This window comes from Platalea leucorodia (genome assembly GCF_965183815.1).
Source record: "Platalea leucorodia genome assembly, chromosome: 6".
Classification (NCBI taxonomy): Eukaryota; Metazoa; Chordata; class Aves; order Pelecaniformes; family Threskiornithidae; genus Platalea; species Platalea leucorodia.
The window spans coordinates 26,408,711-26,423,935 of record NC_138828.1 but is presented as its reverse complement, the minus strand read 5'-3'; the positions used below and the strand labels follow the sequence as shown (position 1 = coordinate 26,423,935).

General features: G+C 45.5%; 1 protein-coding gene across 4 annotated transcripts in view; it reads left to right on the top strand.

The window, feature by feature from the left end:
• EPHA5 (EPH receptor A5) overlaps nt 1-15,225 on the top strand; it is a gene marked incomplete at its 5' end in the record, with an annotated part of 195,722 nt that overhangs the window by 157,598 nt on the left and 22,899 nt on the right. For 2 of the 4 annotated variants that reach the window (XM_082314987.1, XM_082314986.1), the window contains 4 exons: nt 4,117-4,182; nt 11,059-11,126; nt 12,559-12,684; nt 13,728-13,913. In XM_082314987.1, the coding sequence (XP_082171113.1) occupies nt 4,117-4,182; nt 11,059-11,126; nt 12,559-12,684; nt 13,728-13,913 (446 nt within the window). The remainder of the gene's footprint in view (nt 1-4,116; nt 4,183-11,058; nt 11,127-12,558; nt 12,685-13,727; nt 13,914-15,225) is intronic. The other 2 variants (XM_082314989.1, XM_082314988.1) reach the window with 1 other exon arrangement.

Genomic DNA, 15,225 nt, shown 5'->3' with positions numbered 1-15,225 from the left:
CATGACGCATTGCCCTGAGTTATTCTGGCAGCAGCCAAGGGAATGGCGCAGGAAGACCATCATGAACAGATAAGCAGCTGGAGTAAGCTTTGTCTGAGCAGGGGAAATGTGGGGGATTGCAGCAGTCAGTGACGAAAGCTCCTCGCCTTCATTCAGATGATGTGTTTGATGGCATTGTGCAAGTCCCGTTTCCACTTGGAGAAGGGAACTGGGCTGCCCTTCAAGCTGAAAATGAAGCCCGACTTCAGTGGTAGCAGCTCCAGGCTCCTGCTGAGCACTGGTGAAAGCCCCATGCATATGTAGTGTTCTGCAGTGGGGTTTTACAGTGTCTTGGCTGCGGAGTGAGTAGAGGATGAAGAAGAAAATCAGACTGTTGTCCCTCTGCAGTTCTGAATATGTGGATGTTTCACCTTGCTTTGGATGCTAGAAATAGGAAGCGTGACTTCTCCTGGGGGCACGCCGTGTTGTGGCACCTGGTCTCTTACCTAGAAAAAAGGTTATCTGTACTTTCTTATGGCTTAGACATAGCAAAGTATAATGCCAGAGGTCTTTCCAAGTGCAGTTCCTTTCCCTGGAAGTGTTGTTCTGCTTCCCCATAGTGATTGCATAGATACCGTCTGCTTGGGCTTCTGCATTCTCGGTTATTCTCGAACAGCGCAGAGATGTGCTTTAATGTGTGAACTAGGTATAGCTCAGCAGGAAGAGGAGGTGACTCCTTAAACATTCATATGGTTCTGGGCAAAGTAGGAATATATTCCGAGCAGCTCACGGTGTGTAATGCTGCTCCTCTGGTGTTTGAAACAAGCATGTTGACTCACGAGGTGCTAGGTGTAGTGCTGGCCTCCTGACCTGAAGATGCAGGAAGCGATCATTGCCATTGCTCAAGGCTGTGTGAAGGATTAGAAAAATCTTCCCAGGCACCCTCAAGTATTTCAGTCTCTAATTGCAAGCCTCTAAAGAACATCCCATTAGAGCAGCTTATTAAAAGCAACAAACGAGGCTTTAATTTATCGTGACTCCAAGTCTTCAACTTGTAACTCTTAAAAGCCGCAGCTATATATGGCAGAGCCTCTCTGAGAACTATCTAGCCACTAGAAATGTAGTTTAACTCCGAATGCTCTCTGGGTCATCTGCAGACTTGTGGTAAACTAATTACATTGATTGCAGGCACAGTTGTTGGGGCCCATCATATATATACATTTCATTAACAAAGCATGTAGCCCAGGGTTTGAAACGATGCCAAGGGTGTTGATAAGTCCTCCTAGCACAGGTTTATTAAAGTTTGCTCTCTGAACAGTTGGGTTTGGAAACCACATAGGCATTGTGGGAGTCACTTTTGCGAGAACTGGAGGAGTGTCGGCTTTGTGTGCCTGAGATAACTGAAAGCGGTAGAGTTGGACTAGCCAAGAACCAGGGCAGTGCCAGCAGGCCACGGAGGTCCAGGAGGTGCCGCTGCAGCTCCAGGCTCCTCTAAGTTGTCTCTGCCCATCTGCAGCCCTTTCCTTGAAGCCAGGGCTCGAAGCAGAAGTCACACCTTGTTTCGAGCCAGCTTGGCTTTTGGAGATGCTGCCGCCTCAGCGCCTCGTTCTTTTCCAGCAAAGGGGATTTAACGCTGCAGGTGTTTTCTCAATAACCTTCACCGTTACGTGGACATGTCATCTGTTAACCTGTAGCAGATTGGAGGGCAGCTCCTGACCACCCGCTGGTGCCAGGGGTTAGCCCACACAAGCTCTCCTCGTAGTCTGCTGGTTGATTCAGTGAGGCTGGAGGAGACTTTGCAGATAATTTTGATGTATACAGTGCTCGGTTCAACTCTGACTCCTCCCCGATACAGGTCAGCTTGCTGGCTAAAGATCTTAAAACCCTGGAGAGGTCCAGGCCTATTTCATTGAGTGGTGATCTCTTATCCTGCCACAGCATTTGATCTCGTCTGGAAAGCATTTGCCTTCAGCTCCTCAGTTTTGAGACCAAGAAAGCCTTGCGTGGAGCAAGGAGATGAGGAAACTCTGCCCCTCCTAGAAGACATCAGCACCCAAATGCGGTGGCCATGAGGGGTGGGTTTGCTGGAGTTTAACATCCAATTTTATTTGCCTCAGGATTTTTATATTCTGAAGCTTATCTGCCAAATCAAGCCATCCTTTTAATATGAACAGTAATAAATCTTCCTTTGTCCTACCTAACTGTTCAGGCCAAGTAGTCCATTCACTTACCTATCCAAGTGCTCCTGGGACTGGAAAGTGAATTTTTGTTGTCTGCTGGTCCAGTTTGTTTGTTTCTAAGAGCTTTAGATTTCCCCTAACGTTACACCTCGGAGTATTTTGACCCTAAGTGCACAGCGTTATGCGGTGGGTGTGCAGGAGTAAGGCTGTATTGAGGCATATTTCCCTTGCACTTGAGCATTTTTTTCCTCCCCATAAAGGGATCGAGTGAGATCTGAAGCACTCTGCATTCAGTGCAGGGAACTGATTTTGTCTCAGAGCAGCCCAGTTGCTGATGAGGTGCTCACAGACTTTTCTTTGTTTAAGAAAACAGCCAGCTCTCTTCATTTTAAGGAAGTGGTTGCTTTTCAGGTTAATTGAACTGTTGTTTCAAGAACCTTGACTTTGCATGCTGAGTGGTGTGGGAAGGTCTGCCGGCAGCAACTGTTAGAAAATGCCTGGAGGGAAAGGGCCTCCTAGCGAAAATATAAGCTAAGTCATCACAGCCACAGTGATCTTCTGGAGACATACCAGTTCCCTGCGCTCAAATCCTGTGAGGTTAAACCCCCAAAATGGCAAAATTGACTCAAAATATATAATGCTTGGGTTCCCTTTGTGTGCTTTTGGGTTTTGGACTTCTGGTGTTAACTTGAATCAATGGGGAGGTTTAGTGAAGGCTGAGCTGCTCCCATATTAGTATGACTGCACAAGCTGGGGCATTACAAAAATAGAAAATATTGTCAATTATAGTAAAAAATATTGGCATCGCTGTTTAGAAAATGTTATTAGCAAGTTGTTTTGCTGATGCAAAAGGAGCTTAGAGAGACATTCTTCACCGGTTCTAATTTAAGTAAGCACATAATCCAGTATATAATTCTGTAAATCATTGCATGCCTGAAGTTATTTTGCATCATAATTTAAGGCAGTGCAGTTGCAGAATGTTAATTTTGTCTAAATAGGCTATTTTAATGTGTTTAGGCATTGTAAGTTATACTTCATAAAAATCTGATGGGCACAATTTTTTTTCAAGAACGACATGTTATGATGGTTTGAAGAGAAATGTTGAGTGAGATCTTCAGCTGACTTTAACGGGAGTATGTCTGCACCGTTGGGCTCCTGCTTGTATATCGTACTGAGGTTCTTCCTATTGTTTCTTCTGCACTATGTTCTTTCTCAGGATGAGTTACCTTAATAGATTTGGTAATAGAAGAATTGTCCATGCAAGTTTTCTGACAAGGGTAAAGGGTAAAGGGCAATTACTGAGGTGCAGCCAGCCTCGGGTTACGGACTGATGCCAGGCGAACCCATGTTCTGATTAGACTTAGAGTAATGGCCTGGCAGCCTTCAAAAGCAAGCTGTGGATGCACGCGGTGCCTTTCAACTCACCATATTTTGAGTTTATTTAGGCTGAATGCTCTCACACGACTCATAAGGTCCTGCTTCTGCAGATACGTAATGCGCATGCAAAGCTTCACTGATACAAGGAGACCCAGAAAGGGCTGTGTGAGTTGAGTACATGCACAAGGGTCTATAAAAGCAGGTCTCGCATTCATCCAGTGCTTTTTTTTTTTTAAGGAAATTGTAACTGTACCGCACACATGCTTGTGGAAAAAGTCACTTTGCCTGCTCCAAGGCAGGTGCTTAAGTTTAAGCACATGGGTGGCCCCAACGGTGGTACTCAAGTATGGGAAGCACATGGTTAATTGCTTTGCAGGACCAGGATCTATACGCTCTCCCCAAGGCGTTTTTCCCCAACAGTAGCACATGCCATGAAATTCTTGCAGCCCAGAGTGTTACGGTCCAAATAATAATTACAATGAGAAGGAAGAAGTGCATATAAAAATGTTGCAAATGTATTTGCACCTTGCCAGGGCGGTGGGATTATTCCTTATCGTGGGCCTTTTTGTTTGCTTTTCAGTTGCTGCGATCATGGCTGTGGGTGGGCTTCTTCTCTGCGTGCTGTTGCCTATCCGAGCCTAACATGGTCAGTGTTCCCACCCGTGCTGGCTCCTATTTCGTGTCCTCCCTCCATGTTTTCTGTGCACAGTCTGCCTCTCCCTCCCTTTCTTGTATTGGCCTGGAAATCGCTTTCTCATCCGATCTCTGCACCCAGCTTTTCTATCTCAACAACTGGAAATAGCGTGACCCGAAGCAGAGTGTGTCTCCAGCAAGAGCAGGGGTCCCGGGGAAAAAAAAATGATACTGTATGCCGTGATAGATCCAGGCACCACACCAGCAACGTCAAGTGTCACAATAAAACATCATGTATGCTGGACACTTCAAATTCTGCTTCTTGTCACCAAAAGGGGCCGGGAGAGGTAATTTGCCCCCAGAAAGGAGGCGGAGGGAAGGTGGGAGTGGAAAGGTATTTAGTGGCATGTAACATGCATGTCAGTGAAATGAACTGTATGTCATCAACATACGTGTCAGTGTATGACATACACAGCAATGACATGATGCTGTTTGCCAACGATATGCTCCAGCAGCGTTGGACATATCTGTGCAGGTGTCGAGAGCTGCCTGTCGTGCTGCATGCTGTCCCGTTCTGCCACCATCTGGGCTGCCTCACCAGTTTCTGCTCTCTTGTATTCTCCCCTCTTTTCTGACTAATCAAAGGAAGGGTGGTTTTAATTTCTGTTGGTTTGACTGGATGCGAGTTGAGTTGCTCCCCAAAGGAAATGTGTTTTAGGTCTCTGAATCAGCTGTAATCTGTGTAGGCAGAGATCTTCCTGAGCCTTCTAGGAGACTCATGAAATCACTATCCCCATCAGATAGCTGTTTGAGACCATAGGAGCACTGAGACGTCCCACGCGCGTTGTTAAGACTGGGACGGTTTTGCAGTATAGCTGGGCGAGAGGTGTGAAACTCTTCTACTGTGTTTTCTGGGGATGCTGAGGCTTTGCGTGGTGCTAGCTGGGTCATGGTGCAGTCCCTGGCTGTGAGGCACAGCAGTCACCAAGGTGGACCGTTTTTGGGTTCTCTAGTGCTGTATTTTGGCTCTGACAGAGGCCTGAATGAGGGAGAAGTTTGCAAATGCAAATCCCAAAGGCCCTAAAGCAGAAGGCTTTTTTTTTTCCTGTTGGAGAGTCTTTAAATTGTTTTTTGTGACTTTTGAGTGCTTAAGAGCAGCGTTAGCAAGCAAGGCTGCTCAGCGAAAAGTGTTTGGCTGTAAAACGTTTTTCTGGTATGTGCGGTTGTTCTTGCGACCCACCAGTTTGGCAATGATTGTACTAAAAGAAAACCTCCCAGTACCTCTGTTGTCTGTCGTGCCTGTGCCACCAGTGCACAAGAAGTCCTTTGCTGGGAGTCATGCTTCAAATGTCCTCAGGAAGGCCGCCAACCAGAGAGAGTGGCAGCAATGGAAAATACTTCTCAGAGAAGACCAGCAATGGACTGGATGGCTATGAAGAAGAGAGAACATAGGAAAAACTTGGCTGACCTGGCAAACACCCTCTGCAAGTTTCCTCTTAAGCAGCGGAGAGACTAATGTGGCAGCAAGCTGGGAGGGGCAAATGGGAAAAGTGACTTCAAGGCACAGACGCCGCCGTCTGTGCTATGGGAAGGCACGACAACCTCTTTAGAGAGATTTATGGAGATCACTTCAGAGGGAGCTTCCTGCGAGAGGGGGAAACGATATCTTGTTTAAATTATTTTTAATTGTTCTGGTGGTGGTTTAGGAAAGCAGAGAGTCATTCAGTGCGAAGGCAGGGAAAGACTAAAGGCTAAAAATACTGCTACTGGAATTGTGAAACTTCCTTTGTAAGGCGTCCAAGTTAATCGGAGGTCAAAGGCAGGGTCGCACCCTGTAGAGGGGGACAGCAGTGGCTGGGAAAGCAACTGAGAAGACGGTGAGCCTGCAGCCCTTAGGAAGGGAACCTGCCCTGCTTCCTCTCAGGCCAGTCATCTAGTGCATCTTTGAACTGAGCCGAAGGTCTTAGCTTGTCATCTCAAGACCTTTTACTGCTCTTTTGATCCCATTCTCCAAATTATAGGACTTTGAGAGCAGAGAGAGATGTTGAATGAGTCAGATTCCCAGCCTGTATGGGTTGCTCCAAGTTGCTCCACGTGAAATTTTGGTCCACTACAACAGAAGTAACTCATTATAGACATCAAAAAATCAGAAGGAAAGTGAACAGAAAAATGGGAAACAACTTCCAGTATAAAAGCTGTTCGTTTTACACCAATCCCTTGAGTATTCCCTGGTTTTGTGATACTGAATATATTCTAGGATTGCAAGCAGCAAAGGCAAATGCTGAACACGGACCAGTGTCGCTTGAGGTAGACTTTTGCCTCTGGCTCTCGGTATCGATGGTGTTTATCCAGGATAAAACAATTTGCTGAACAAGTTATTGTCTCCACACATGAGCTGAGGCGACAGGATCTTGGCCAGATGGACGGATCCATGTTTGTTTATTTCTTCCTCTGGGTGGAACACAGTCCTGCCCTGCAACACGTATGCAGCCTTATTGCTTTCACATCTTGGAATAAATAGTCTGAAATGAGCACTAACCCCTTGTAAACAACAACCTTGCAGTCCTTGCAAACCTCCTGTAAAACCCAGCTTGAGATGGGTTGGATGAATTCCTCAAAGTTTGTTTATTGTGAAAGATGTGCATCTGAGTGAAGGTCTCACCCCTGAAAAGCAAGTGGCATTTTGTCTCTGTTTCAGAGAAGCACACAGAGTTCATTTATCTCATATTTCAGACATTAAATACCTGTATAAATCTCTGCAGGACTGGGCTGGGAGATTGCATGCTGCTTCGGGGCACAAGCCATTCGATGGTACTGACTGCACCTAGCAAGGTGAGGTCCCTTTCCTCATCAGGGATGTCTAAATGCTGTCCCCATGTGCATTTCCAGTAACGCCTTGGCTGTGTGCTGAAATGCTTTGGCCTATGCCTATAAAAAAAGTGTATAAAGACTCTCCCACATTGCTGCCTAGAGCTTGGATGTCCACAGTCCAGCTCCACAGTCCCCTGATTGTGTCCTGCCTGGGTTGTGACCAGAGTGGCGGCCCCAGCTAGGGAGATGGAAACTCCTTCCCTTGGGCATTCTGTGGTTTTTGGGGGTGCCTCAGGTGGCCGAGGGGCCACACACCGCCCAGCAAGGGCACCCCAAAGCACAGCGTCAGACGCAAATTATCTCCATCGGTCCGGGGAGAGCAAGCATCTTTCTGCCTCATTTCTTGAAGGATTTTTCTCTGTGAATTGGCTTCTGCCATGCAAGGCAGTGGGCATTGGTTTCCCAGCTGGATTCTTCATCTGTCTACCTGTCCGTTTTATATTTTATAAACCTATATAGGGATCATTTTACAACTTCACTTTTATAATCTGCCCCATAAATATTTTACGAGCTGCCTGCCAATCTGCAAGTAGTTTTTAAATAAGACATGATGCCTTAAGAATATTTAAAGTCTCGCTTTTTTTTCCTCTGATACTTTTATTGAAAAACACAGAGCTGTGCAAGGAAGACATCTCCTTTCTAGATACAGAAACTGGGACAAATCCACAACAGGAGTAAATGAGTTGAGATTCAGGTGTGCTGCTGAATTACATTAACTCTTTGGCTGAGTGTCTCCAGCTCAGTGGGAGATGAAGCGAGCGTCAGGATCTTTATGCTTTTGCTGTACGTGATACAGAAAAGATATAGGAAATCTATGGTTTGTACAATGACAATAAGCTAGACAATGAGTCTTCCATGAGGAGGCTTTTGACTCACAGCTTTTCCAATAAATATTAAGAGCAAATGCGCATGTAGAAATGGATTATTTCACAAACAAGTGGGAGCTTTTTCTTCCCCCAAATATATTACAAATCCACAATATTTAGATACTCTTATCTGCCAGTAAGATTCACATAGTGAATCAGGACTGTTAACCTGAAATAGCAGATTTTTACGGTATTTAGTTAGGGAAGAAAGGAGAAAAAACTGCTTGTGTGTGTTATTTAAAACATCTGAAGGTCAAGAAGGGAAGAAGTGTGGTTTAGCCCCAGTCGGCATGTACGTGGCTTGTTTCTCTGGGTAGTTTAAGAAAGCGAGTGTGCGAAGGGCACAAGTGATTGCAACAGGCGGGTTTTGCTGCAAGCTTTGTTAGTGATGCCCAACAGTTGCTTGAGAGTCGCAGCCTACTGGCTGCCATTTCACTGTGGCGTGTCTTGTCGAGGCTTGTTTTAACAATGCTTTGGGGGTCCCAGAGCCTGATTTTGTATGCTAATGTGATGTGCTGCCGTTTGTGTTACCCAGCCTGAGAGAGGGGGACAGCCGGAGCCTTGGCCCTTTGAGTGTGTCCCTGGGCAGTAAAACACGGACCGTTGTGCATCAAGGTGTGCTTGGATCACTGGATGCAAGTGATGGCATGTTCCCCATTTCTCTCTCCTGCCTCTTTATGGTCAAAGAATCAGGAGATGCAGGTAGTAAAAAGGATAATGTTAGAAAAGCTTATTTATAGGTGAAGTACTCTAAACCCGAGGAGGAGATGAGGGCATTTGCTCTAAAAGGTGAACGGAAGAAATCTTGTATATGTGCATTTGGTAGAAGGATCAATTGAAATGTTTGTGTATTTTTAAGAGGAAAAATGCATTATACGCCTCAATCCAGAAAATTACTTCCGCGGAAAACTGATGTAAGTTTTGGCAACTTGCAGCAGAAAAAATCGGGGTTGCCAGAAGTGGGAACTGATGCTGATACTCATATCTCTAGTTTATATACTTAAAGGGGGAGGCAGTATAATGAAGAAGAAGAATCCATTTTCACCCAGGGATTGTGAACAACAAAACGTGCTTTGAAGTGACCCTTACTCCCAGGGTCTCCATGTACACCTAGTACTTAGTTTTTGAGTTAATTAGGCAGGACCTCATCTTGGGAAATAGGACTGCTGCTGCTAGAGCAAGGTGACGAGCACCGACACGTAGATAACTGAGCTGTGTCTCCAGGCACCTCGTTACTGCTCTCATGGGTTTTGCATTCGGAGTGTGATGGTCTCAGCTTCGTCGCTGCTGCTGAAATCGCACCCTGCATGGATAGCCTGGCTCTTTATCGAGTGTGACCTGTTTATTGGCCCTGTCATCTCCCTGCCTGTGCCCCAGGCCGCCTGTCAGCCTCCCCCCTTGTCTTCTGCACCTTGCCTTGATCCATTCCCCTGCACTTGCACAACCTTTGCAGTCTGTTTTTTCCTCCTCTGCCCTTGGCACAGGTCTCCCCTTCTCCGCAAGGTAAGCTTGCGTGCCTGCTCCCCTTCCCCAGAGTAACCTCAGGAGCTCATCTTGCTTTTCGCCTCCTTGACCCTCCGGTGTCCAGCTGTGCTGGGGCCAGCTCAGTGGTGGTGCGTGCGTCCTGTTGTGTTGGGGCTTTTGTTTGTAATCATGATGGTTTCACAAATCTGGTGCCAAAATCCTATAGCCAAAAGGCTGCTTGGCCCCTTGCAACCAGGCAGACAGCAGTTCCCTGTAATAGGACTTCATGCTGAGGACATGTTTCATGCAGATGCCTATTACTGCCTCCTCCTAATTGCAGTTTTGTTTCTGCTAATTGTATGCTCCTTCTTGCTGCGAGTGATGCTGGAGTGCTCACATCTCCCTATCTCAAAAATCATGGGCAATAGAAGAGAAGACTCCAAGTTTCTCAGCTTTAAGTGGCTCCTTGGTAACCTGAGGCTTTCTTTGAGGTGTGCCAGCTCGCGATCCCACTGCGTGCTGGCTGGCTTGCAGGTGTCCGTTGCAGGTTTTTCACTCTGCCAAGGAGTGTCCCTCTGTCTCGAGTCCATGCAGTTTGCTCTAAGGATGATCTAGTTGCTGTATCCAGTTATTGTAACAGGTCCTTGGAAAGACTGGCATAGGTATGTACATCATGCATACCTCGTCCCATATTTTTAAACGTATGTGTATGTGTGTATATAGCAGTTCTCCTTGCCTATGCAGTTACCCTGTAATTTCCTAAGTGGTTGCCTAAGTGAAGCAGGTCTCAAAAATGCCACCAAAGCAGCCAGTTAATGCTAATGCAATAACATCACCTAGAGAAGCAGTGAGAAGGGTGAGGGACAAGTCAGGGAAAAGCAGCCAAAGACTAATAGGAGGATGCCCTGGGGGAGATGCAACTCCCATACGGCTGTGTTTGCAACTCCATGGTGGGATTCAGCAGCATCCTAGCACTGCCTGGTGCTAACATGGGAGCACGATAGGTCAGGAAGTGACTGTGTGCCTTCTTCCACCTTTATTGCTGCTGAGCAGAGGGGATTGCATGAATGGTAGCTCCCCTGAGTAAAGAGAGGAGATGTGCAGGAAACCCCATCAGAGCCAAGAGAGCAAGGAGACCCTTGAAGGCAGTGAGGCAACAGGTTTTGAGTTTTTTTAACCCATCATTTTGCATGTGTAAAAGGTGTTAATGTTTACATAAGGCTGTTCTCTAAAGTATCAAAATTTAAAGTTCTGTGCAAATGCCTGGTGGATGAAGGGGAGCATGCAATACATACAACATGGTGCCTGCAAAGCTCTGCGGTCCAGGAGATCTTGCTTCTGCAATTCTAATGTTTCATCCCATTCCCCTTCCATCGTCCTTCCTGTTCTTGCCTTTTTTTTCCTTCTTAATAATAGCTAAATTACATGTATGGTAGAGTGGAGTTTTTCAGAAGCATCCGTGGGATTTGGAAGTGCAAGTCCAATTGAAAATCAGTGGGCCTTGGGCCCTGAATCCCGTTAGGAAAACTGCAAGTAGTTTGATGAGCTAAAACTGGGACAGCAGCAATACAGCCACTAGAGAGGTTGGATTCTTCGCTGCTCTGGGTTTTTGTGTTTTGTGTGATTGGAAGTAAAGAGCAGGGTTCTGCCATACCAGAGGCAAAAACACTCTTCTGTTTTTTTTCTAGGCGATGTGGCTATAGCAAGGCTAAACAAGATCCAGAAGAAGAAAAGATGCATTTTCATAACGGCCACAGTGAGTAAAGATCAAACATGTATATATGTGGTTTTGGCTCTCTGTGGTAAATAAAGAAATACAAGTGACAGCGTTTTTATAAAAAAAAAAAAAAATCTGGTTTTGCTGGTAATTCACAGAAGAATTTGGTTTGTTCTGTTATTCGCTAAGTCCCCACCTGCTCCAGCTCTAAGCCCCATGGAGAACTGACCATTTGAACAGTCCTTATATGTGCCCAGCTATTCACACCTGTGGGTTTGCAGCAGGTCTCTCTAGCAAGCCGTTTTGTTCTGTTCTTCTGTGTTTGCCGTGTGACCCAAGGTGCTATTAATTTTGCCTGGCTGGCACATAACAAGTTCACATTTTTGTGGTCTGGACATGTCAGTCCAGAATACCTGTTTGAAACCCTCGCTCCACCCCAGCCAGCAATGAGGATCAGTCCCACAGCTACTCTTTGCCTTGGATGCCTCTGCAGAGGCGTCAGGAATAACGCCTACTTCTTGCTCCTAGGAAGCTTTCAGAAATGCTGTATTAATGCCCTTATATACAAAAAACCTCTGCGGTGATACTAGAAGTACATCTCATGGTTATTATCAGTCCTTCTGTAAATTCAAAGCCAGTGTTTGAAAAGCCTGCCTTCATCAAGTGCTGTGGGATCTGGGGATGGGTAACAGCGAGGTGCCTTTTGGGGTGGAAAAGGCAAACGCATCTTGAGTGAAAGTCAGATTTCCATTAGTGCTATGTAATGAAGGCAGCAGGAAGCAAATCAATTAAGAGCCACAGTGTAACGTAGCTGTCTTATTAGACTGATGAGCAGTTCTTCATGTGAGTAGCCTTAATGATTGTCAAAACAAACTTATAATATGGAAAATGAAAATACTTTTTCCCCTCTCAAGTCCTGGAGAAAAAGCCTGCTATTGATTTTATTTATACTGGTACAACCCACAGGCTTTGTACTGCAAATATTCTGTTCATTTAAATCTCAGTAACTCCATCTGAAATAATGTGGCCATTGATTAGTTAATATGTGACTGGTAGGGCATAATTTATTGCAGCTCTCCATCAACCCCTATCCATCCAACTTGCTTTGCAAGTTGTTCCCTTATCATTTTGCTTTTTGTACTTTTCCTCCTAGCTTACCCTTTCCAGATCCAGAAAGGGATCCTTTTGCACCAGACCTCAGACCAGCCCGTTATGCAGCACCGAGAGGGATTTTTAGGTGCACATTGCTCCAGCTGAGCACTATCGTGTGCTTTTCTAAATAGGATGAAGTTGCACATACATCGCATATAAGCTAAATGTTGTTTTCCAAGAATGCTATTCATTTTTCCCGTAGAAATAGGTTTCCCTGCTGCAATGTTTTCCAGCAAAGCAGGGTGCAAGGGACAGGAGTGGATATTGCTTGTCGTCTGTCGTGCCATGTGCTGGTAACACTCTTAATTTGTGTTTGCAGTTAAGCTGCCTGGAGTGAGGACCTACATTGACCCCCACACCTATGAGGACCCTAATCAAGCTGTCCACGAGTTTGCTAAGGAAATCGAAGCTTCATGCATAACCATTGAAAGAGTTATCGGAGCTGGTATGGAAACGCTTTTCATGACCCTTAGCAGCGTGGAGGGTTGACTTTCTTAACACAAGAGATCTGGGAAGGGCCGTGAAATATTTGTGCTGTTAGGTACCCTGCAAATGATGGGGAGCATGTTGTAGCTGAAATCTGGGACAAACCTGTCATAGTCTGCAGTTTTGAAATTCAGGGACCGAACTGAAAACAGCGAAAATGGTCACGTTTGGACCAAGCTGAGTTATTCTGATGGATGCTAAGGGAAATGAGTCACTTAATTTTCAGGTTCTTTTCACCATTTTAACCGTTTTCTCCTCCCCCAGAAGGTCAGTCTCAAAGCAAAAATTAAGAATAAGAAGTCATCTGGGAGAAAAAAAAAGCACAAACCAAAGTCCAAAGGTTTTAACTTCCTTGGTTAAAAGAAGGAACTCCCATTTTCTTTCCAGTTAAGCTGTTTCTTTGGACTTGCATCCAACCTTAGGAATATTTTCTGTCCTCTGAAATTGTGTTTTTGAAGGTAATTTATGGTTCACCAGAAAAAAAAAAGAAAAAAAAAATCCATTTGGGTTACTTTTTTTAAAAAGTGGTCATAAAATCGGAAAGGCTTTATAGTCTATAAAAATATATGTTGCTGTGAAAGGCTAACAGTGTTCCATCTATTTAACTTACCAAAGGAAGGTAGAGAAGCAAGTGGCTTGTGTTTTACAGCTATCTACACAGGGCAATGGTATAGGATGTGACAGGACTCTTTCATCTAGTAGAAAAAAACATGAAATGAGGAAAAAGCCCAATGGAATATAGAGCATAGCTCTTTAAATATAGGAAAATTACATTTTTCTTCCCAGTTTTCTTGTGCTTATGAATTACTTGGCTTGTGGTACACTGGCTATTTGAGGTGGTGATCACTGTGATGTTCAGCTTTCCCCATCCATGAATGCAGGACAGCACTGTGTGCTTTTGATCAGCTCTCTATAGGGCCTGGGCTGCATGCTGTAGACAGACATGCGCCGTGCATTCCTTCGACATGCTGTGATCCCATTCTTTCTGCTTTTTCTCTGAAGGAGAATTTGGGGAAGTCTGCAGTGGGCGGCTGAAGCTGCAGGGTAAGCGTGAGTTTCCAGTGGCTATCAAAACCCTGAAGGTGGGCTACACGGAGAAACAGAGGCGAGATTTCTTGGGAGAAGCAAGCATCATGGGGCAGTTTGACCACCCCAACATCATCCACCTGGAAGGCGTTGTCACAAAAAGTAAGTACAAGTTGCTGCGGACTGCTGTCCTTGAACTCTGGCTGATGGGAAAGTTGGTTAGGGGAGGAAGACTTGGGTAACTTGTGTTTTGACTGCGCCTTTCACAGTTTTTCAAAAACCAGTGAACTCCCCTTGCCCGAAATGTCACACTTTGCAGGTCCAGCCAGGAACAAGTTCCCCAACATTGTAAAGGGGGTTTGTGCCACAAGGATTTCGTCGTTCTTCCAGCTAGAATGGATAGATAATGGCTAAAATGATAAACAACGTTAACTCCTTCTGCAAACTTTGCCTCAGCGAGGCATAATATGCATGGGCTAAGAGAAAACCCCTCTTCAAAGGCCCAAATTTAAATGAGACAGAAATAGGAGATGATATGCCTGGTCAGCCTCAGGCAGTTGGTGGGTGATGGAGACAGCAGTAAGCCTGGGATGTCTAAATGCCGGTGGAGTGTGCTGCCTGACTTCTGCCTTGCAAGTAGTTTAGCAGCACCTACCACCTGCAAAAGGCAAAAGCATTTTGAACGCAGCGATACCGAGCCACCCGCTAAGTTTTTTGAGCAGCCTCACTTCTTATTCCTGCCTTTATTTGTTTACTTTTTAAACCACATGAGCCCCAGGGTGAGCAAAGATGTGCCAAGAAGTGGGAAGCAATTTCGCTGGCAAGGAAACAGGGAGGATTTTGCTACCAAGAGTCTGGGAAAAAAAAACCAAAACACAACCCCTGATGATTTCCAGCCATCATACTTTGAGAAACCACTGAAGCAAAGCCCACAGGAGGGTAGTGCTGAGCCTTGGGGCTCATCACGTGGGATGTGAGCAAGGACAGAAGTGAGCTGAAGTTTTGCTTTCCAGAAGCAGGGAAGAAGAATGGGAGTGTAGCTGAAGACGACAGGACTGCATAAAACCACGATCAAGGCAAGATCCCTCTGGGATCTGCTAGTGATGCCCATGGTAGTAGTTGACCCTGGTGCTGGCATATAGGTTAGGAGAGGGGTTGAGGGCTTGGGGAAAATGTGAAATGGCCGGCAAAACATCCCAGCATGAGAGTTACTGAGGTCTGGCTGCTCAGTTAGCAAAATAACCTTCCATAACTTTCCCAGCCCAGTTCTTCTCCAAATTACTGTATGCATTAAAGATAAGGGCAGAGGAAGGGACGGCACATCCAAACGTGCCCAGCCCAAGCCTCTCCGGCTGTTGGTGCTGTGCTGAGGCTGTGGGAAAGGTGCAGAGGTGTTGTCACTCTTCCATTTTAAAGCCTTGGAGGATCTACATTATTTACATCAAGGATTTTTTTGTTGTTGTAAACATCTACT